Source organism: Erpetoichthys calabaricus, chromosome 16 (genome assembly GCF_900747795.2).
Source record: "Erpetoichthys calabaricus chromosome 16, fErpCal1.3, whole genome shotgun sequence".
In the NCBI taxonomy this organism is placed as follows: domain Eukaryota; kingdom Metazoa; phylum Chordata; class Cladistia; order Polypteriformes; family Polypteridae; genus Erpetoichthys; species Erpetoichthys calabaricus.
In genome coordinates this window covers 52,641,609-52,665,126 of record NC_041409.2, presented here as the reverse complement: position 1 = coordinate 52,665,126, position 23,518 = coordinate 52,641,609, and the positions used below count along the sequence as shown (strand labels likewise).

Here is a 23,518-nt window from a genome sequence, read left to right as displayed (position 1 = left end):
GGAAGAGGCTTTCCTGTTAAGTTTCTTCAGGCATTGTCCTTTTGGCACATCTGAAGTCTACCACCAGTTCTTCTGTCTTGCTGATATTGTGATGCAGGTTGTTGTCCTTGCACCACAAGACAAAGTCCTCCAGAACTTCTCTGTATTCTGAGTCCTCTCCGTTATTAATTCAGCCTATGATGGACATGTCATCTGAAAGTTTCTGTAGATGGCAAGTGCTGGTATTGTGTTGTAATTTTGTTGTGTAGAGGGGTAAACAGGAACAGTGACAGGATAGTTCCTTGAGGTTCTCCAGTATTGCACACCACCATTTCTGACGTAGAGTTCATCAGCCTCACAAACTGCTGTCTGTTGGTCAAGTAGTCCACGATCCAGGATATTGTGGGAGCATCAAGATTCAAATCCTTGAGCTTTTTCCCCAGTTGATGAGGTAGAATGTTTTTAAAAGCACTGGAAAACTCAAAGAACATTATCCAGACTGTGGTTCCAAGTTTATCCAAGTGGGGGTAGGCTGTGTGGAGCATGTAGATGAGAGCATCCCCCACACCTATGTGTCTGATAGGCAAACTGCAGAGGATCCAGAAGTTATAAAACCAGGGATCATAGCTGTTTTAGAACCAGCCTCTCAAAGATCTTCATGATGTATCAACTAAGCAACTGGTCTGAAGTCCTTGGGGTCATTGAGGTGTCCTTTTTTGGTATTGGGGCCACATGGGATGTTTTCCACAGCAGGGGAACCTTCTGCACATTCAGGGAAATGTAGAACAGGTGCTGAAGGACCCCACAGAGCTGGCTGGCACATGTTTTCAGCACCCTGGGGCTAATTCCGTCCAGCCCTGAAGCCTTGTTTATGCTGAGTTTTCTCAGCTCTCTCCTCACTTGATCAGCAGATATACACAATCCAGGGAGTGAAGGGGGGCTGGAGACCACAGGTGTGATGTCATTGTAGGTTGTGTAGGGTGCAGATGGCATTTGGGATTCTGAGGCTAGCAGTGTTTGGGGTGGACTGGACTGACAAGAATGAGTCAAACCTGTTGAAGAACTGGTTCAGTTCATTAGCTCTTTTCTTGTTTCCTTCCTCCACGTGTTTAACAGCCTTCTTGTAGCTAGTGGTAATCTTATCCCATTCTGCTCTTCCTTCATGTTATTTTGTTGTAACTTGTGCTTACGTTTGTCTCTAAAGTGAATGTTTCCCTCATGGAGCTTCTTCTTCAGGTCTAACTGCACGTAATTGATTTCATCATTCTCTCCAGACCTGAAGGTTCTCTTCTTCACATACGGTGTGATCCATTGCTTGCTGTTGGGGAAAATGGTGCATTGTCTTTGTGGGGACTGTATTATCCACACAAATCTTTATGTATTCTGTGATATTGTAGCTCAGTTCCTCAATGTCCTGGCTGTTTGACTCACAAAGCACATCCACCTATGTTTTCAAAAGTATCCTTCAGAACTGCCTCAGTTGCCCATACCTGCATAGTCCTGGTGGTGACTGGCAGCCTCTGGACAATGGGTTTATATGCACGTATGAACTGTACCAAGTTATGGTCTAATCGGCCTAAAGATGGCAAAGAATTACATGCCTCTTTGTCATTGGCATATAACGGGTCCAAGGTCCTGTTTTCTCTTCTTGTGCAGTCCACAAACTGGTAAATATTGGTGAGGGTGGAGGAAATTTAAAGTTCCCAGTACTTGTGATGAAAGCTCAGGTATTGTCAGTAGATTGCTTTTTGCAGTGTACTGTGTCTGTTGTGATTGCCGCATCTGCAAACCGAGGGATGTAAATTGCCAGCAGATTTGCATGTGAAACTCTTGGCATGTATTAAGGTTGTAAGCCCACAGTGACCAGCTCAACATTTGGGTCGTATACGTGTGCTTTAATTGAAATGTGTCAGAGGTTACACCATTTTTCCTTCACAAAAGAGGCATGTCCGCCTCCTTTCTTCTTGATGCTTTCCCACCAGTTTCTGTCCATCCACATGGTTTTAAATCCATCCAGTGCAACTGTGGAGTTTGTGTGTGTTTTCAGCTCTAAGCAATATCTCGGATACTTCCTTTTGGCTTCTGATCAGCATTGAAAGCACATCCATTTTATTCACCAGCAATCTTACATCTCCCATGATAATCAAAGACAGATAAGGTCTGTACCTTCTTCTCTTGTTGTAACGTTGGGCACCTGCTTTTTTTCCCCCTGATGTTTATGCTTTAGCTCTGTTGGCAGCCCGGCGATTAGATCTCATGCTCTAGTACACTGAGGGTGCAGCTCCAGCAGTCGCTGTCATGTGTGAGTGTGATTCGTTCTTCACATGTTTGGTTATCCATAAAAAAAAGTAATATACAATAACAAACACAAACACAGAGCTGGTATTGCAGGCAGCCGCTTATGGCAGCTAGAAGATACACTTTTACAGGATATATTACTTAGTGTATTGCTTAGAACTGAATGTACTTTATGAGGTAAAACAATATTTATCCCCTTGTAAAGTGAACTAAATTGTTAATTGTATTCATTAGAGAGAACAATTATTTATGTTTTGAAACTACTTCTCAAACTACACATACTTTGTTTGCTGCAGAAGGAACAGAAATGGGGAAAACCTTGGATGATATTAGTTTGAGCCTGGCTCAGAGCTGCAGCTTGTGTAAGGATGGCAGTCAGGACCAAGGTAAGTAACACATTTGCAATTGTCTACTGCTGCTTTTTCAAATTTATTTTTCATACTATTATGTTATTATATACAATATTAATATTTATAATTGCCTTTTTCTAAGTGGTTCGGAAATGAGTATCATGTTAATATACTGTGGATTGTTTCCCTATGAATTTTTTAAGGAGGTATACTATGCATGACTTGTTCATGGTGCTTCTTTGTTTACTTTTACACCGTATTACTGTTCTTAATCCACTCTTCTTTACATTGAATGACTGCCACCTTGAACTACACATGCGACTCAGTGTGTGTCTTGGTAAGACATTGGGAAAATTCAGACACAATCTTGTAATGAGTTACACACTGAAATTCACTTAAAAGGACAGCTTCTCCAACTGTTGAGTACCTGGATTTTAGCAGCTGCCGTCCTTAAGTGTGAGATGCTTGTCTTCTACAACTTGAGAGTTGTTCTGAGACATTAATCTATCCCTTACTGTAGGCAATAATATGACCACACTCACTCCGACAGCTGTAACTCTCTTGCAATAATTTAATGCAAATGAAACAGTGTTCTGACTGCCTTCTCATTTGAAATCTTATTTAAAATCTGTTTCTAAATAAAGACACTCTTTGCATTACTTGTTTATTGTCATAATTATTTCATTTTTTTGTTTGTGCCGCTTGTCTAAGAGGGCATCCCCTCCATACCCCTCAAACTATGTCAAAAACTGATTCTACTCACTAAAATGTTTTCTAAGGAACAAAACACTGCCAGGCACAGTGCCTTGAATGGCTGAATTTAAAAGACAGCATGAAAAAGGTACAAAAAAACCATTGCATAATTGGATGATGATTACTTTTTTTCTTAAACCTTATTAGGCAGCTAGAATCTTGTATCAAGCCATTATCAGCACAGGAGTTAGTACTTATGCTTCACAGATGCAGTGTTCATTGGTAAAATCTGCATGCTGTCTGCATATCGGCCTGTGTTTTCGTTCCATATCTCAAGGGCATATGGGTGGGTTAGAGTGTGTACAGGTCCTTTAACATTCTTGCCCCATTTAGGTATGATTCCTTCCTTGTGCCCAAATAGGTTGTGCCCCGAACCTTTTTTGTAACTTTGTGAATACATCTTCTGTCGGTTAGTTTTGATTCCATGTGCCCTGTTGACAACTGTGGTGCGTGTGTACAGTGTTTGTTTTTTCAGAGGAAAGATCACCGCATTTTGAAAAGTTTGAATAGAAGAGAATTTACAACATAAGTCATTACGAAAGACATGACTGCTTCATAGTTCTGCTCAAAATTCTTAAAATCATAGACTCTAAACTTGAAAAAGGAATCTTTTGAAGACGTGATGCTTATGCTAATCAGTACTCAACTCCCTCAACTTTTCCCTTATTAAATTATTTTACTATTATTATAATATATTTCCCTGGTGACACAGCATTTAAATTGTGTTGACATAACTGCTGAAGAGTATATATTGTTTCTTTACTGCACTCGTTGCTTGAAGAGAAAATAAGCTGCTGTGAGAATACATTAAACAAAATGATTAAAAGTTAGTGAAATTGTTTTGAAATTCTTAAAACATAGTATGTGAATGTTGAAAAATGAGATATTCCCTGATTTATCTGGTGGTCACATTAATATCTAAAAAAAAATTTCAGATTTAAAACATTGTGAATAAGCTGGTATGTTCATATTCTTAAAGAGGTTATAAAATATATTTATAGGTACTAGCAGTGAAGTACAGTAGAACAATTTGTGTAACTGTGCAAATGACTGTTGCTGTTTTATAAATGTAGGACCTGTGATGTACCAGTGGGCCTTGGGGAAACCTTGAAATCACATGCTGCTGTTTTTGGAAAATGGTTCAAGTTCCTACAGGTTAATTAAACCTAGTTAAGCTCTAGCAGCATTTACAGTTTAATTATCAGTTTTATTCTTGTCCAGGGTTAAGCAAGTACATCTTTTCCCTTTAGAATTCTTGCTCTCCATAGCAGCAGTGGAGAAGCTAACAAACAGGCAGTGTCAGGTCTTAAAGTAATGCTTGGGGCAAATCTACAGTGAACACAGCTTGTTTGGTATGATCAGAAAAAATGCTTCAGATTTTAAGGTTTTTAGTTTTTAGAAACGTACATTCATGTTTATGCTAGAGTACATGGCATTTGATGTTTTGCTTTTATCTTTGGATAGACAAAAAATAAGTTAAAAGCAGAAACTGGTCACAAAAACATTTGTAGCATGTAAAACTACTTTAAAGATGAGTTTTTGAAAATCATTGTGTTTAAAGAATTCTTGAGAATTTTTATTTCCCTAAATTTCAACAGCTTTGCCTATACCTATTGCTTTTTTCCTCAAACGCCTCACTACCTTGGATCATTGATTGTTATTTATTTATTTCAGATGAATAAGGTTGAATTGTATACTGGTACTGGAAAGTTACCTAAAAACCCACATATTAAAAGGGTGCAATAGTAGCATTTTGGAATTTTCAGTACTGGAAGTAAATGTCAGTCTTCTTCTAACATCCCTCTTCCTTTGACCCTCGCTGTTCCAGTTTTGGAAAAATTGCTGTTTCATAAACTTCATGAAGAAAAAAACACAAGGTTAAATGCCATAGGAACTTCATAGGGACACAACCCCTGCCCCCCCTTACTCTGATGCAGTCTGCACTTCATTGGGGATCCAGAAGATAACATCTTATTTGGCTGTAGATGAAAAGGGCAGTCATGGGGAAGCATTATAAAGCCTTATTGCCATTGGTATAATGGAGCCTCAGTAGCGTTTCCTGACACACTTCTTCAGAAAGTCCTTAGTGATAGTGTGTCAGAGTGAAGATATGCAGCATTGTTCATAATGACACTCAGTTTTATCTTCATTCTCTCCTCCACCACTACTACTGTCAGCAATTCAGAAGGCATCCGATAACTGAGCCTGTCTTTTTAATTAGCTTGTTGATTCAGTGGTTTTCTCTTGAGGTGACGTTACCATCCCAGCACATACTGTAACGGTGGCCGTCAGTGTTGTAGAATAAGACTGTTACTGATAAGACTGTTAAGGTGTCATGTTAAAAAATGTAGTAATCACTGCTTTCATAACACTGTTCTCTTGCAAGTAGAAATTTATAAGCCGAAGTTGGACTGACACACAGTAAAATGAAAACACATTAAATACTGCTAATAATAATCTCAAAGTATTTAAAACTGCACATCTGGTGACAGGAGAAGACATGCCAGAATTGTAGACTTTTAGCCCATTTTTAAAGGCTAACATTGGAGTTCAGATAACCCTAATTTTTTAGGCCAGTTTCCTAAAGGCTATACCAACTATAGCGTTTTGTTTTACTCTTGACTATCAGAAGACCATTGTCTTGAGATTTTGGAGTACTTTCTTGTTTATAAGAATAAGTAAAGTTTTATAAAGGATAGGAATATAATTTCCCAGCCTTAGAAAAGATTTTTATATCATTTTGAAGTTGAAGTTTAGAGATCATCTTGAGTTCAGTGAAGAATTTTAAGAGTTATAAAGTATTAAGATCACACTTGTTAGCTCATTTTATGATCTTAATTTAAAGTTTTTCTCTTTGTTTTGGTGATGTAAAATTTGCTGGCACACTTTGAGGCAATTTCCTCGGGCAAAGTCAAGATGTGAGATGAGTATGTCACTCCATCTTAGTTATTTTTGCTCAGGAATAATTTCTTTAAGACAAAGCCAGTGGTGTTGAAGCCCTTCTTCTACACTGGAAAAAAAAAAAAAAGTCTTGTATACCTCTGGCTTACCTCTTCATTTCCCTTGATTTTGTTCCTCACAAGGGTAATGGAATGGCCATGGTAATGACCGTGTACACTGAAGGGCCTTCTGTAAACAGAACAGAAAAAATATTTAAATACAGAAAGTGTTAATTGACAAGCTAAATAAAGTAACCAAGTAAGGAATAATTGCCTGATGTTTGTTTTTTTCTTTTCTAGATATAATATCTGACCCAAGGATGTATGGCCTTGTCTCCAATGATTCTTTTGCCTCACTCCAACCATCAACATCTCTAGGACCTGCAGAGCTGTTTCGGGGTACTGTAGAGCAGCATGAAGATCCCAGTACACACCATGTAGATCAGTCTTTAAATGCTTGTGACACAGAAGCTGCTTCTATAGTCCCATTGCATTCACAGTCATATCGTAAAGAATCACGCCCACGGGGGGTTCCGCGCACCTCTAGCTCCGCAGGTTCAGCTTTTCCTGACCCCACTCTGCCAGACTTTGGTCACTATTCTCAGCCCCGAAGAGGTGGGTTAGATCCTGTTTGTGAGCTGGAGGCCTCAAAGCCATCTCTTCTGCCGGAGTACAGTTCAGAGGTTTACCATCTGGACTCCTGTCAGGTCGCTGTTTCTGTTTCTAAAGGAATGCAATCTGGGGACTGCTGTAGACATCATCAGCCAGAATCATCTAAAAAGTTAACAAAATCTGCTTCTCGAGAAGTGTGTGAGTGCCGCTCTGACGTTTTCCATTTAGAGCTTAATGGGCAGCGGAATGGCCAAAGCAAGGCTCTGAAAGGAGACTGCAGCGTTGACAGCCTTCGTAGCCTCAGTACCCACAGCAGTGGCTCAACAGAGAGCTACTGCAGTGGTACAGATCGTGACACGAACAGCACAGTCAGCAGCTTCCGTAGTGAACAGACTAGTTCAACACATGTGGAGAGCTTACTATCTCTTTCGGGAGATGACAAGAGCAGAGAATTAATGGACTGCAAAAATTTGGATATCATTGAAAGCAAGATTCAGGATGATGGGGGCCACAGTCCAACCTGTAGAAACAGCTCCCAGGGTTTAAGTTCGCATCCCTCTGGAGAAGCTAATAAGAATCCTCATGCCAATGAGCTGAGTTCTAAGCAGCTGTCTTCTGAAAATCAGGAGGAAGGTTGCAATGAAGACTCTCACTCCAGGAAATCTAAAGAAAATAGGGGAAAGGTTGCTGGGTGTGAAAGGGAAAAAGAGGATGTTCGACCAAAGTCTGCTAACTTGATTCACCGGGCAGCTTCCTCTGGGAACAAAGGCAGTGGACGCAGACGAACTGGCAAAAAACGTGCAAGCAGTTTTGATGCGAGTAGGCATCGAGATTACATGTCTCTGAGGGGTATTGCTAAGCCTCGCAGTGCTGTTTTTGCACCTGAAGAGGAATCAAGTGACCAGAGTGACCTGAGCCGTACTTCCAGTTTGCACTCGGCTCATCGTTTTAGCACAGACAGTTCCTCCAGTACCACCTCACATTCATGCCAGTCCCCTGAGGGCAGGTATCGTGCTCTGAAGGCTAAGTATGGGGCAAGTGGACGGCCACAGGGTAGAGTTAGAGACACATCTGGGGGAGGTGCCTCTTCATCATCTTCTAAACAATTGGAAGGAAATGGCGCCCGCAGGCGATCATCCCGCCGCACCCCAAGCACTGGCAACATCAAAACTCATGCTCGGGTGCTTAGCCTGGATAGTGGCACTGCTGCTTGCCTTAATGACCCTAGCAAACTTGGGGCACCAGTTAGTACCCGGCCATTAACCACCTCCAAATCAGATTTGGAGGCCAAAGAGGGTGAGGTTCTAGATGAGCTCTCTCTGCTGGGACGGGCCTCACAGCTCGAGTCTGTCACACGATCTCGAAATAGTCTCCCTAGTCAGGCGGGCTTTGCTGAGAATGAAGATTCTGGAGTGCCAGGCAGAGGTAAGTTTTTCTGTTTTTCTTTGTTAATCATAATGTATTCATTTCATGTTATTTTATTGTAGTCTGCTGCTATTTAGGCATTTTATTTTTCATTATTTGGCAACACTGACTCTCTGTTATAAATACAGTGGAACCTCGGGTCACGACCGTAATTTCGTTCCAAAACTCTGGTCGCAACCCGATTTGGTCGTGACCTGAAGTAATTTCCTCCATAGGATTGTATGTAAATATAATTAATCCGTTCCAGTCCGTACAAGCTGTATATAAATATATATTTTTTTAAAGATTTTTAAGCACAAAAATAGTTAATTATACCATAGAATGCACAGTGTAATAGTAAACTAAATGTTTACTTACTTCATCTGTAATGTTTACTTCTTCTGCTTGGGCTCTTTCGCTCGCTCGCGCTCTCTCGCACTATTCATGGTAATAAAAATAACTTTGTTCTAGCCATTCAAGTTTGTGAACAGCAGCAGTAAGCCACTTTTTTGGTCCTCTTTACAGTAAGGCAGTACGTGAAAGCCTGTCATCTAGTAATCATACTATATATTGTGCCTTCAACTAATATTAGCACCCTTGGTAAATTAAAAGCAAAATGGGCTTTGTGTATCCTCTTGATCTTTCATTCAAAGCATTAACAGAAGTATAACCTTTAACTGAAGTGAAATTCTCATCATAAAACAAGTATTTTTCTCAGATATTGGCACACTGTGACTGCAGGCTTTTGTTCCAACCAGATTCCTAATCAGTGACAACACCTGATAACACTGATGCCATTTAATTAGCTGGATTTATTTTTCTTTTACTGTACATTCAGAAATGCACAGCATTATAATTTTTACATTTATAAAACATTTAGAAATATTTTTGCTTTTGCTATAGAGTTAAATGCTTAACTCTCTTTTGTTGATTACATTATATTTTGCCCTTTCTCTGTGCAGTTTTTCCCCTTCGTTGTATCTTATTAATGACAATTAAAAATAAGCAGAGCAGACATGCTGGCAAACAACACTGAATAATTAAAGGCTGCAAGTACTTTAGCATCAAACCCACTAATTAGTAAATAATGGTTTAATTAAACAATTAGAACACCTAGAAAAGTAGAATGAAAATCAAGATGAAAATATAACTGCTTGATACATTTTAATATATACATTTTTTTTAAACCAAACTTAGTTTTCTAATTTCTATATTGTTCCCAAAACACAGAACTTGGGAAATAACACATCACTTAATTAGCCCAGGAGTCCAATTAAAAACAGAAGCTGGTTAGAACAAAAACCTGCAGCCACAGTGTGCCCCCAGGACCGAGGTTGGGAAACACTGAGCTAGAGAGCTAGTCCTCTATGGACTTTTATAAGAGGGTAAAAAATTACACATTTCTATTATATTACAATCAAAAATATTCAGACTTTAAACATTTAAATTGAACAGCACATTTTATTATTTCAAATATTTGATGCACCTATTCTTGTTTGTTTTTTACTTCTGCCTTATGAAGTGAATGATTATATTTCTTATGAAGACTATAAAATAGGGTAGCTTGATGCTAATTCTGTCTTTTTACATCTTTAAGTTTATCTGAGAGAATAGAACACTTAAGTGACTTTCTGGAGTATAAAATACAAGGTGACACCTATGCTAAATTATCTTGCAATTTGAAAGACCCGAAAACACTGTAATGATATGTGACAAAAAGAAATGGATGAAAATGCATTTTTTCCACTATCAGGACAATAATCAATCAGGTCGTTGGAGAGGGTTGTCAGAAAAAAGCCTCTTCTGTCATCAGACGAAAAAACTCAAGTACCTGCAGTTTTCTAGACGTTACTGTCACTTTCATTGGGCTTGAGTTCTTTCATCAGAAAATACAAAAAGAGCGTTTAGCAACAAAAACAGGAGATGACTTTGGCATAGGTACATATAGAAAAGTACATTATCCCTGCTGTAAAGTATCCTAGTAGATTATTGATGTTGTGGAGATGTTTTTCTCCCAAAGGTCCTAGACAATTTATTAGGATATATCGTATCATGGACTACATCATCTATCAGCATATATTAAATCAAAACCTGACTGCTTCTGCCAGGAAGCTTACATTGAACCTTGGTTGTATCTTCCAGCAGAAGGGTGAGCCACAGCACATGTACACATCATCACAAAAATGGTTCATTGACCACAAAATCAAAGTTTGGCCATGACCAGCCCAGTGCCCTGCCCTAAAGTATTGGAAAACCTATTGGATGAGCTGAAGAGAAGACTGGACCGTGAAATCTGAAGAATCTGGAAAGATGCTGTTTTAAGGAATGGGGGTAAAAACCCCTGCCCATGTGTTCTCTAACCTAATTAAGCATTAGAGAAGAAGGCAGAGGGAGGCTGCACAAACTATTCAGTGAAGGGACATTGATAATTATGGCACAAACATTTTTAAGAAAAATATTTTCTCTATGATGAGAATTTCTTTTTCTTTCAGTTATTTTACTTTGATTAAAGGTTTATTTTTTTGCTAAAATTGTGAATGAAATCTCAAGAGGATAAACATTGAAGACTTTTTATTCAGAGCTCATTTTGCTTTTATTTAACAAGGGTGCCAATATTAGTTGAGGGTAAACAAAAAAACCTTGTTGTTTTAATTCTTGTCTTTACATTTAAAGAAAGAAAGGAAAGCAAATGCTTGTTTTACAATATTTAGTTTGAAATGTAACCAGGTGTTTGTTTATATTCTGAAGTGACAATTAAGTAATTGTAATGCACATAATATATAGAATGTGGACTTTGGGTTAGTCATGCTTTAAAGAAATTAGCTCAAGATAAATGTTTCTTTCATACTGTACAATTTTGTTTTGTGCCTGATTTGAAAATGTATACATATGCGTTAATGTCTTTATTGATTTATTGATTAACAGTGTTTCTTTATTGTTTGTTAGTTTGTCTAGTCAGTCTTTGTTTGCCTGTTAAGTCATTTATAACTTTCACCAGACCAGCCACAGTTGTAACTATTTAAGAGTATCTTGCAAGAAAAAAAGTCTTAAATAACAGAGTATTTCAAATTGTTTTGAATTCTTCTTCAAGGCAATTTTGGTTAATGTAATAGGATAGCGGAAAGGCAAATTAAATACTTCATGATGTTAAATCCTATAGTGAATTTCTTAAAGCATGCATTATAAACAGGGGCATCTCAGACCTGATGTGCTGATTTTAATGCTGATGCTCTAATTATAAAGATTTGAAAAGTATATTACTGGAGAGTTCCAGCACATATTAGTTAGATCATGCCAGTAAGAATTTTACTGCAGTGTGTACACAGGACACTGACCACATAAACTTATAGAAACTTAGAAATCTTAACTATTAAATGCCTCCAAAAAACAAAGGTTTTCAAAGGATACTTCTTTCTTCCTTTCTTTGTTAGCATCAAAGTACTAATTTTATGAATTCAATGTATTATAAATATTTATGGGGTTATTAGAGGTTTATTGTCACATGTACAGAATATTGTTTAACACATTGCTACTTGAGGGAAGGGAGCTGCATTCACTAAGCGAGATTAATCAGTCTTGCACCCCAGTCTTATGAAAGGTTACATTAATCATACACAAAGACAGTGAATAAATGAAATAGCCTAACTAAAACAATTATTTACTCAGACAACTGCTTAGAAGGGAGAATATTTACTCACCCTTGACTTGCTAAATAGTTGTGTGCAGCTGAATTTCACAATTTCATTGGTGCCTTTGGGATGAAGCTTAACTGGGTTGTGGACTTGTGGAAAAGATAATAATGTCCAACAAGTAATTTTAACTTCCAACTTTTATACCATAGTGGACTTCACCCAGAGTTTAATGTATTTTATTAGCAGCTGTTCTTTGTCTGCTCAGAAAAATGTTTTATCTTGTTGGTGTTTTTCCAAGAGAAGTAGCACTCCTAGAGAGATTATAATTTAATTATCCTTTAAGGAGTCTGCTACCAATGTAACTTGTTTCCAGAATGTGAGAATTTGTTTGCATTTCTAAACTATCTGCTACACTGCATATAATAAAATCTAAGCAAGTGAAAAGTTTTTATGTCAAGTACTTAAATGTTGTTTTATATACACTGTATTTTGACTAATCATACATTTCTGTGTAGAACTATTTCACTTATTTTAGGAAATCTTGTCAAGTAAAATTTAGTTTTAATTGCTTGATATAAACACTTGCTTAGATTTCATTTGTTTCAGTGTAATGTGCTAATGTCTCAACAGAGGTATCCAGTGAGCAGGTAGAACCTGCAAGCTTTTTCATTTGACAATTCCTGACGGGATTACATAGTCTATGTGCTGGTTAAAACATAAGAGTTAGTGCTGTACAGGATTACAAGAGATGATTAATATAAATGAGATAGACATGAAGATAAAAGTCTGAATTTGTAAAAGATGTGACTTGGGAGTTGCGTGGCTTTCCCTATACAGACGGGAGATGGGTTATGTAATTCTGCAATGTATGTGCGGTGATCCAAATCCACAGACAAGACTGATCAAATAAACCCCAAAAATGTTTTATTCGAATTAATTTTATGTGATTTTCATGTTGCAACTTATGTTTATTCACCTATTTTTGAAGTGGATGAATATGTAGAAACTATCACTAATGTAATTTGTCACCGTCTTCAATCAGTGTGTACTATTCTTTCCATGTTTCACTTAATGTAACTAAAGGTGTTTGCAGCTTTGAAATAAGCTTCGACACAGGTAAGCCAGCAGACCCTGCTGCTTTTAAATCCCAGTGTCCTTTGTACACCTTGCAGCTTTGCCATTTCAGGGGGTACACTGCTGGGAGAGAGAGAGAGGTGGCACAGCACATGTCTCACAATGGTCAGTTCATGGTTGGTTTTCATGCCAAAATTATGTATTTTCCAACATTATGAAGTAATGTGTCATTATAAAAAAACTGTCAACCTCTTTGCTTGTTTAAACATAAAGTTGAAATACTGGACATAGCCATAGGGTCTATTATTTCTGTTTTGACATTTAATGTGTAGCTAAGTTGTGTCACTGTTAACTAAATGTCTGCAGCATTCTGTAAAATATGTAATAACATTATTTTTTATATTATTTCCATTACTAAACAATTTTAAAACAATTGCTGACTTACACAGTATGTGTTCAGGAACAGAAACCAAGATCTGCATGTACTTGGGTCATTCAAGGCAGTACATCTGTGCTACATTGTTTAAATTTATTAATAACAAGATTAGCATCAATGAAATGTTCAATTGATAGCAAGCTCGGAAGAAATCTCTGGCGAGTGCAAAAGAGAAAAGATCGGCACATAGGTACCATTATATTGATTTCAAAATACTACCAAAGCATTACTAGTCTTTCTACTGGTTATTACTGGTTGAAATGATTTTTTTACTGACTGTAAAGCCCCATTTTTTTCTCACGAGATAGTAATAGACACCTTTGTATGAAATCTTCAGTTTCTTGGCAGTCTGTCACATGGAATACCCATCATTCTGCAAAAAAACAAAGGGCTGACATGTTTCTTGAGAAGGCTGTTTCATTTTGGCCATTTTTGAATCCAGAAATGAACTTTAGGAATGCCAGTATCTTGCAATCCAAGTGAACAAAATAAGGGTTTCAGCAGTGCTAAAGGTTTCTCTAATTACATATATTTACACCAACTAATTAAGGGTAAAGTAGGGAGTTTATCATTAGGCCACTGAGACAATTTGGCTGCTGAAAATGGGATCTTGCCAACATATATGAATAATAAATGAAAAATCAATTGTTTCAAGCTGTAATGTCCATTATACACACTAGGCTTATTTTTGAATCGGTTTAATGGTTTCCTGATAAAAGGAATCAGTTTTTGTCAAAAACACAGACTTTTCTGGGTGTGTCTAGATTTTTGACTGGTACTGTATAATTTGTTCAGCTGAACTTGGAGTGGTATCAAAAAGAGGCACTTATACAACAGCAATTACAGTAAAGAGAAGCAGAGTGTAGAATTTTCTGTGTGTTGTCCTTTAATTAAAATGGACACTCTTTGTGTGAGTGTGGGCAGTGAGTGAACTTGTGTTTAACACTGCAGCTCACAGTTTTAATTAGAAAAAGAATCTGTAAAGAAAAAAAATTACCTTTGTTGCCTAGTAAACAGGCTTGTTAGCTTAAGAGCCAAATTTGTCTATTTTACATGTAAATAAATGTATTTCTCTTGATAAAATATGAATAGCTAAAAACTGTTGTCTGCAGTTTAGTTGTGTAAGTACCAAGGTGTTAATACTTTAATATAGAGCATAAGGCTTTTGGACATCTGTTTATGTAAAGATTTTAATATAAAGATATTTTAGAAGGATAAAAAGATACAGAATTCAACCAATTCTGGTAACAGGAAATCAGTGCATGGCCAGACATTTAGATTATAAGCAGAGCAACATACATTGGCCCAGTCTCTGCCTGCCACTCCTCTTTTAATTTTCATACACTTGCACTCATATTAACACTGGCTTTGAAGTGTACATAATCTGTTATGTAAATCTGAATTTAAATCTTTGAGGATCCTGTTGTCTTTTTGTTTTTTTGAATGCAGTGGAGAACATGCTAGTGTTTAGTTTGTATTTCCAAACCAAGATCAGATGTAAGCTACAGATAACAAATAATGACATTTTTAAACATTTGTCAAGTAAGGCTCTCAGGTGGCATAAAGAATACAGGAATTGTTCTCTGAGTTATTAGTTAAAAGTCCTCTGGGGTGTTCTTAAATATAAATACAGGTAAAATTCCGTTACAACGAATATCTTTACAACGAAATTTTCATTACAACGAAGTATTTTTATGGTCTCGACAGTTTCCCCATATGACACAAGTCTATAGAAATCTCATTACTACAAAGTACATTCAGCAGATACTTTCATTACAACAAAGTGCCCAAAAGACCTTGAAATGCCTGAATGAATCATCCACAGAGCAGTTAGTTCTGTGGTCACAGCTCAGTTGTGCACAACTATCCCCAAACAGAAACATTGTAAAAAAAATTTCTTTCTTCGAACTTTCCTCGTACTGTTTTTTGCTGTTTTTGTTTTCGGTGGTTTTCATTGATACCTTTTGCTTACTGCTTATCAACATTTGAAAAACACCCATTGGAATTTAACTCATTGTCACACTCCTATAGAAACGGCAGACACGAAATAACGATAACACTTCATATTAGAAAAAAAACTTTTAAGTTTTTGCAGCTCTTGATTGCAGCAAAAAGAAAAAAGACGTTGCCAGTGAATTTGGAATTTCGCCATTGACACTGTCAACTTTCTTGAAAGACCGAGCAAAAAAAGGAAGAAAAATCTCGGCTTGCAAACGTATGCGAACTGCTGCATTTGAAGATGTCAGAAAAGCCGTTTTTATGTGGTTCAGTGATGCTCATTCAAGAAACATACCTATTAATGCGGCACTCATTCAAGAAAATGTGAGGTTTATAAACTCTCTTGGGACCTCCCCCAACTGGACAACACACCGAAGAGCGCCCTGAAGTGCGATCACCACGTCTGTGAAAGACTGTTTATCCGTTACCGGGGCAACAGCAGGCTCACAGCTCTGCTGCCGCTTGCTGCCGAAGCAAACAGAAAAGATCTCGATTGGTCATGCAAGGAATATTGTAAATGCAGGGAACAAGATTACTTGGCCACAAACCTGGCCATGACCCTGCCTGACTGCTGTGTCTGTTTATAGGAGAGTGGCAGATCACATTACAATAAATAACCGTGCTGTTCCTGTAAGACAGGACTATATAGCGTGACCATGATCTTTTAGGATTCGCTTCTGTGGCGCCGCTATGAGCCTGCTTTTGCCCTGCCCCGACAATGAACAAACAATCTTCCACAGACATGGCAATCACACTTCGGGACGCGCTTCAGCGTGACGTTCCCGTTGGGGGTGGGGTGGGGATTGGCGGGATCCCAAAAGAGTTCAGAGACCTCACAATATGAAGAAGAAGAAATGGATGATTCAGCTTCTGATTGATAACTGTGCTGCCCACAACATGCTTCCGCATTTAGATGATGTTTGCCTTGAATTCCTCCCACCCCATTGCACAGCAGTGCTTCAGCCATTGGATTTGGGCATCATTCGCACCCTGAAAGTGTATTATCGCAAGGCAATGCTGAGAAAAATTCTCGTCAGCATAACTTGTAGACAGGAGAAGATTAAAATTAACGCAAAAGAAGCTATTGAAATGATTGCAGACGCCTGGACGGAAGTTAAAGAAAGCACTATAGCAACAAATACAGAATCACATTACAACAAAATTTTCATTACAACGAAATATTTTTTAGGTCCCTGGAAGTTCGTTGTAACGGAATTTTACCTGTAGCTTTGAAAGTTGTCTTGACTGCTGCAGATGATCTCCTATGCACTTGGAGGCCAGAGAGGCTGAACAAGTTTGGAGGCTTCTGATTATCATGTTTGGCCAGGATGAGAACTTTGGCAGCAGCTTTTCGGAAGCATTTTAATGTTGTTTTTTTTTTTGTTTTTTTTTGTCCTGGCTAGTTACACAACATTCACATCTTTTGCATTGAATCGCATCTCATTTTGGCATTTACCCACGCTATCAGTTTATTTGTATTTGAATATCCAAATGTAATGTTTAAAGGTCATTCAAATAATTGCCTGAAAAAATAAAAATAAATTACTTTAGTCCCTTGGGTTGCTGTTTGTCTAAATTGACATATTAAAGTGGCACACATTCCCTAAAGGAACTATTCTCCCATAGCTCTTTGAACAAACCTGATTTCTTCTCTAACCTAGAAGCCCCCAAAAGTTTTTTTCTTTTTCTGCAGTGCTTTGCTCCAGTTCCTAATCCTACATTGTAGCATTTTCACCCTTATGAGAAATACATTTCTGTCTATAAAATAATTAATATGACTCTAACTGCATTCTAGTTGTTTTTTAACATTTTAATCGTAAAATGGGGTGTTTCTCTTCCCCCGATCTTCGGCTGCAGTCAGACAGGATTCTGCATAGTGGCGCCAAAGGCAGACTGATCTTTGTTTTTTGTTTTGTTTTTTTTCCTGAGTAAATATGGACATGGCAAACATTACTTTGGCAGAAAAGGCTGTGAAATAATAAAACATTGCCACATCTAGTTGTCACGTCCACAAAGCTATAAAGAGGGATTAAAACTGAAGTACAATAATACAATACAGTTTATTTTTGTATAGCCCAAAATCACACAGGAAGTGCCGCAATGGGCTTTAACAGGCCCTGCCTCTTGACAGCCCCCCAGCCTTGACTCTCTAAGAAGACAAGGAAAAACTCCCAAAAAAAAACCTAGTAGGGAAAAATGGAAGAAACCTTGGGAAAAGCAGTTCAGATGTAGTATGAATGTATTAGATGTAGATGAAGTATTCAGATGAAATATTTAACTGAGAAATAACTCATTCCTCCAATTATTTTCTTTACTCACTTTATCCAATTCAGGGTTGCTAGCACTGGGCCTCAACTGGCACTGAGGAGTTCAGGGTAGGAGCTAACCCTGGAGGGAGCAGTGGTCCATACCCACAATCACTCATATGGTGACTGTGTGTACTGTGTTGTGTGCTGTTAGCTCTCTAAATCACAAGAAAGATATTTGTGTTTTCCAGTAGATTCTAAGGCATGACACAGCAAAAGGAATTCAGGACTAAGATGCTCAAAATGGGCAAGTATAATTCACAGTTTGTCAAAATAAAGCAAATACCTCCAGTAGGTTAGCAGTGCATTACTTCATGTTCTATTTTTGGTCTCAGTAGCCACTAATCCAAAGACTTTCAGTGTATTGAAACTTGCCCCGTCATGGAACTGTAAGTTGTTAATTTTTCCTCAGCTAGTCTTGAAATGTCTTTTAGCTTTGTAAGAGATGCTGGAAAATGTAGCTAACATCTATGCTTGTTGACACTTTTTCTTACTGTGGCAGCCCCATCGAGTGAGGAGACAGTTACATTTCGCCGTGAGCGCAGTACGTTTAGGCGGCAAGCCGTTCGGCGGCGGCACAACGCAGGGAGTAACCCTACCCCTCCAGCGTCCATCATTGGATCTCCGCTCAGGTACAGCATTGGCCCTGGGCTGCAGTTGCATGATGGGATTTGCATGATTATGCTTTCAAGCTCATGATTGTGCTTGTGTGTTTGTCTGTGTGCCGTGTCAATTCTAAATCCTTTATTTGTGCTTTTAATGGATATGAAAATCTAGCATGCTGGCTTTCATAGTGCAAGCAGGAAAATAGTAGAAAATAACTTTAGGAATGTCATGTACACGTAAATATGATATGCGTTTTAATACATTAAGAATAATTTGTGATGGTTAAGAGAGGTTAATTTGCTGTAACACCTTTTTTAAATTGTGATTTCAAATTCTGACATATTGTATTTTACATTATAAGCAGCATGGGATATTTGTTTTTTTTTTTTGTTTTTTTTTTTTTTTTATAAATAGAAAAGGTTAAAGCTGTTTCTCTCTTTGTGGCCTAAGTGAATTGAAAAGGTGGACCTGAAATAATACTTTTTGCTGCTTTGAAAGCTCAAATGTTTTGATACTGATTATATAAAAATAAACACATATAAACATATTGTGAAAATTAAACATACACATAATCCTTTATGTATGAACAACAAAACTTGTATATGATTTGATTTTGTGTGACTAACATGATGAAATGGCCATGTCATCCATGAAAAATGTTTTGACAGCTTCATGTATGATACAGGGACATTAATAGCATTGAATCAAAGCCCCAATAAATAACTTCCATTGTTGCTTATATAAAACCAAAAATACATGAAACGTTACAGAACTTGTTTAATAATAATATTTGTCATCATAGTAAACTTGGGACATTTTCCCTGTGTCAGCTCAGAGAGGCTGTGTATGCTTTATCCGATAAAGTTTATCGCTTCAAGTAACACATTCAAAGCAACAGTCTTTCAACTTTTCTTGGGCTTTTCCATCTCTTCCACAATTTCTCTAGACCCATGATACTCACAGTTCTTAATTTGAAAAGACTCCTGAGCAGCACACATGAGAATTTGACTGACCCTTAGCACAAAAAAAAGATTCTCATGTGTGATTGCCCATCGCTAACATCCCACCCCAGTCCATACTGTGAAGGTGATCCATAATTAGTGCTAGCAGCATATGTTTGTAAACTGGCCCAGACACAATTTTGTAAAGGAAGTTGCCCTGTGGGTTGTAAGATGAGAAATTATGTTAAATTAGTTTCTTTTTACAAGAGCAATTTAGGGGGAGCCTATACAGCTTTATGACATGCTCTGGAAACTTTACAAAGAAGAGCAGAATGAAGAATTTATTTTATAAGGTTAGTTGTTTTAAAAAAAAGCTTGGAAATTTCATGATTCCAAAAGTAAAACATGTATAGTTTTCTCTTACCTCAACTGAAGAGGAGGTTACTATACAGTATTTATGATCACCTAAAGATAAAATAACCTCTTTAGATGATAGTGGACCTTTCATAAATTCTAATTGATCCTGAAAATTGTGTTAACAGAATGGGGAATTTATCTCCATTTCTGTGCTCTGAGAACTTTCGACATTTTCACATGAGATGTTTTGCCATCCAACTTGGTTGCATTTATGTGAATTTACTATCAGCCTTTTGGAAGAAACGACAGACTGGAGTTGATTTGCTGCTCAGTTAACACAAAAAAATTATTAAAAGTTATGTGTGCAGAATAATAAAAAGGTTTAGTTTGCTTTTTATTTATTTAAGTGTGTATCACATCAGTCCAAATACAATTTTTCCACAAAAATGCCATTTTTGACCAGTTCCAGTACTGACCTGGTTTATTTTTTTATTTTATATTTTTATATGAAGTAAAAAGTCAATGTTATATTACAACATTGCTAATTCAAGTAGCATTGCTTTCTCAAATGCATATTTCACTGTAGGTTTTCCTGTTAATAATATGGTTATTGTCGATTTTGTTTTACTTTACCAAGCTCACATACCAAATTTATTTACCAACATTTTCTGTTAATAAAAAATACTGCTTCAATGCTTACAAAATCAAAATCTAAAAATCATTATGTTAGTGAAACAATAGTTCTCATGTATGAAAACTCTTTAAAGCCGTGTTTGTAACTTCTCACTCTCCCCATGACCCTGTAGACTTTCCTCACACATCTAATGGTTGGTTCCTGCCTTGATCCTAGTGCTGTTAGTATTGACACTATCACCCTGTGACAATGAAATGGATAAGCGGGTTATAGAATAAGTGATTGGTTGCCCAACTATAGCTATGTTAGTTAAGTTCACAGGACATACTGGTACTGAGTGTGATGTTTTTATTAGTCCATCCAGCTGACATTTGTAATTCTCCCATACACCATCAAGGTACATACTATCTTAAAGCAGGCATGAACCATTAATTTTATTTCAGGTCACACACTATAATAACATAAAACTAGCAATAACCAGAAGTTTTTCTTGTTTTAATAAAACCTTGTGAGATTTTTAAACAAGCAACAACTCACACAGTAAAATCAAAAACCACAGCTCTCTTCTTTTTAAATGTCCTGAAATTTAAACTGTGAACTCTCATTGCTGAAGAAATAAATAGGATGTTCTTGTAAATTTGAACGAGGAATCCCGCACTGTTCTTGAGACTCTTAACCGGCTAATGTTCCATCTTTTAGGGGTAAAAGTGGCTCAAGAATGCTTATTCATTGTGGTTAAATGATAATAAAAAAAAACAAGCATGTTGAGCAGTTTTAGTGTCTGACAAATGTTGAATGTTCAGTTTGCATATGCCTGGCCAGTGCCTATTGTGTAGATTTGGCATGGTGTCCCAGTGTCTGTTCTTCGTGCACCGTTGTTTGTATTAAACCATTAAAACAGAACACGATAGGCCAGTAATCCTCATGGTCAGTCATGGCAGGTTTTTACCCCAAACAATTTCACAATCAGTAAATCATTTTTACTTTAAAGTGATCTCATTATTAGTTGACCTTTTTCTTGTTAGAAAATTGCAGTAGTGTGAGATGCTTTTACTATGCTTTTTAATGTGTTAACTTTATATTTTTCATTTTCTTTGTAATTCCCCTTAATTGTAACTTACTTGTAACAATTGATGACAAGCTATTTAACTGTTTCCCACTTGGATGCTTGATATTAAATAATAGCTTAAATAACCAAGACATTTTAAAACAGCAAAATATGTTAAAAAATAATAGTATGAATTACCCTTCTAAAACACAGATTCTTAATTCATTCTGGGCTAAATGGGGTATCATTTCACACTTTTTCTGATGTTATGTCCAATTTGTTATTAAGGTACAGTAGGAGTGCAATTAGAAGAAGAAATTGGTTGGAACAAAAGCCTGCTGTCACAGTCAACCACTAGGACTGAACTGGAGAACCACCACTACAGGCCTCTCAGATTGTCTCTGACAGCAAGTTTTTCTATCTAGTAGTGGTTTTGAAGCATATCATTTCTGTTGTCAATGAAAACTTCTAAAATATTGAACAGAGAGTCTGGGCATTCTTCTATTTTCTGCAGAAATCAGCGGTCTACTGGTAAAACCAGGGTGTCTGGCCATTCTGCTCCCTTGATCTTTGAAAACTTTTTTCAGGTTAATTAGTAACACTGCAGTCCTGTTTGAAGAATAGATTTGCTAAAATAAAGCAAGCATGGGAAAAGGAAAATGTAGGTATATAATGTATGTATATATGTGACAAGTGAGTGTTATTGAAAATAAATCTGAAAAACTCCTAAAGTGTGTTTCTCCATGTATAGCAAATCATGAGAAGGTTATTGACAATAGTAAATGAAAACTTTCAAAGGTTGGAAGTTCTCACAATTAATTTTGATTGATTTATTACCAAAATAGAATTATTTCAAAGATGTTTCAGATGCAGTTTGATGTGGCTTTACTAAATCCTTTATTGTTGACGCAAATATAACACTTGTGGGACCAGTATCACCCAAGACCTTTCAGGCTTGTGTGGGATAGTAACAGGGGATTAACTGGTTGGTTTTCTTAAGTTGCCGCCTTCACAATTCAATACATTTCCATGGTCCTCAATGAAAATACTATGACAGAGAAGTTAAAATTGTAATTTTTATAGAGTCTTGATGAATTTGGATTTGAAATTGAAAGACAAGTAGCAGTAGCACAGTAGGGACAAAATTTGTGTCCAACTGCCAGGTCAGAAATGCTTTCTTTTTAGTCATTCTGGTATGTGTTCAGACCATGGAGTGAATGTGTTTGTATGTATGTATAGTATGAATGTGTGTGGTTTATTTATGTATGTATGTAGATTATGTATGTATGTAGATAATGTATGTCTATATGAATGTAGATTATGTATGTAAGAGCTTCTGCAGAAAGCCAAATTCACATTTGGGGAGAAATAAAGGACTAGCTAGCTAGCTGATAGCTGTACTTAATTGTATGTCTTGCAGGGCAAGCACACTTAAAAACAGTAAAATCTGTAGTCAGTTTCAGAGAGCAAAAATATGATACCTTGAAAGAAGCAGTTGGTTTCAGTGTTGCTCTTGATGACAGTCTGCCGCTATCATCAGCTTGTGCACAGTTTAGTAGAACCACTGGGATATCCAAGAGCCTTTGTTGCAGCAGCTTCCATTTAGTCATTGTTTAGATTTGGGGTGAAATGTCTGTTCATTATACTTTATTTTTCAACTATACTGACCCTCATTTGTATTTAATATTAAGTTCTAATGTCCTGTTTTTGTCTTTGGCACTGTCAGGATAAAATTATTTTTGTTTCTTCACTATAAACTGTTTTAGTGGTCCTTGGCTGACCTGCTTGATGCCGGTGCTGCTAGTTTCTTTTTTTTTTTTCTTTTTTTTTTTTAAGATGTCTGTAGATACACTCTTCCAGTTAAATGTCAAGCAAGTTTGTCTTGTTTGAAGAGTGATCTTGCTTTGTTTTTTGATTATGTTACTATCCTAGAGTCCAACTGTAATTCTACACTTTTTGGGCACAATTTTGATTAATTTTTTCCAGATTGCTTGTTACATTTGTACTTTTGAATGTCACAGATTGAATGCAATATGGATTATTTTACAAACTGCCTTGGATAAAGGTGTCTGCTAAATAAAGAATTAGCAGTTGATATCCACTCAGCTTGGATTTATTTTGGTTTTAACAGAAGGCATGCTGTTTTTGTTC

The 23,518-nt window shown here is 37.0% G+C and overlaps 1 protein-coding gene across 4 annotated transcripts in view; it reads left to right on the top strand.

Annotated features, from left to right (window-relative positions):
- pcnx1 (pecanex 1) overlaps positions 1 to 23,518 on the top strand; it is a 217,382-nt gene that overhangs the window by 73,570 nt on the left and 120,294 nt on the right. For 2 of the 4 annotated variants that reach the window (XM_028822342.2, XM_028822341.2), the window contains exons 5-7: positions 2,574 to 2,663; positions 6,620 to 8,356; positions 18,284 to 18,413. In XM_028822342.2, coding sequence (XP_028678175.1) covers positions 2,574 to 2,663; positions 6,620 to 8,356; positions 18,284 to 18,413 — 1,957 coding nt within the window. The remainder of the gene's footprint in view (positions 1 to 2,573; positions 2,664 to 6,619; positions 8,357 to 18,283; positions 18,414 to 23,518) is intronic. The other 2 variants (XM_028822344.2, XM_028822343.2) reach the window with 1 other exon arrangement.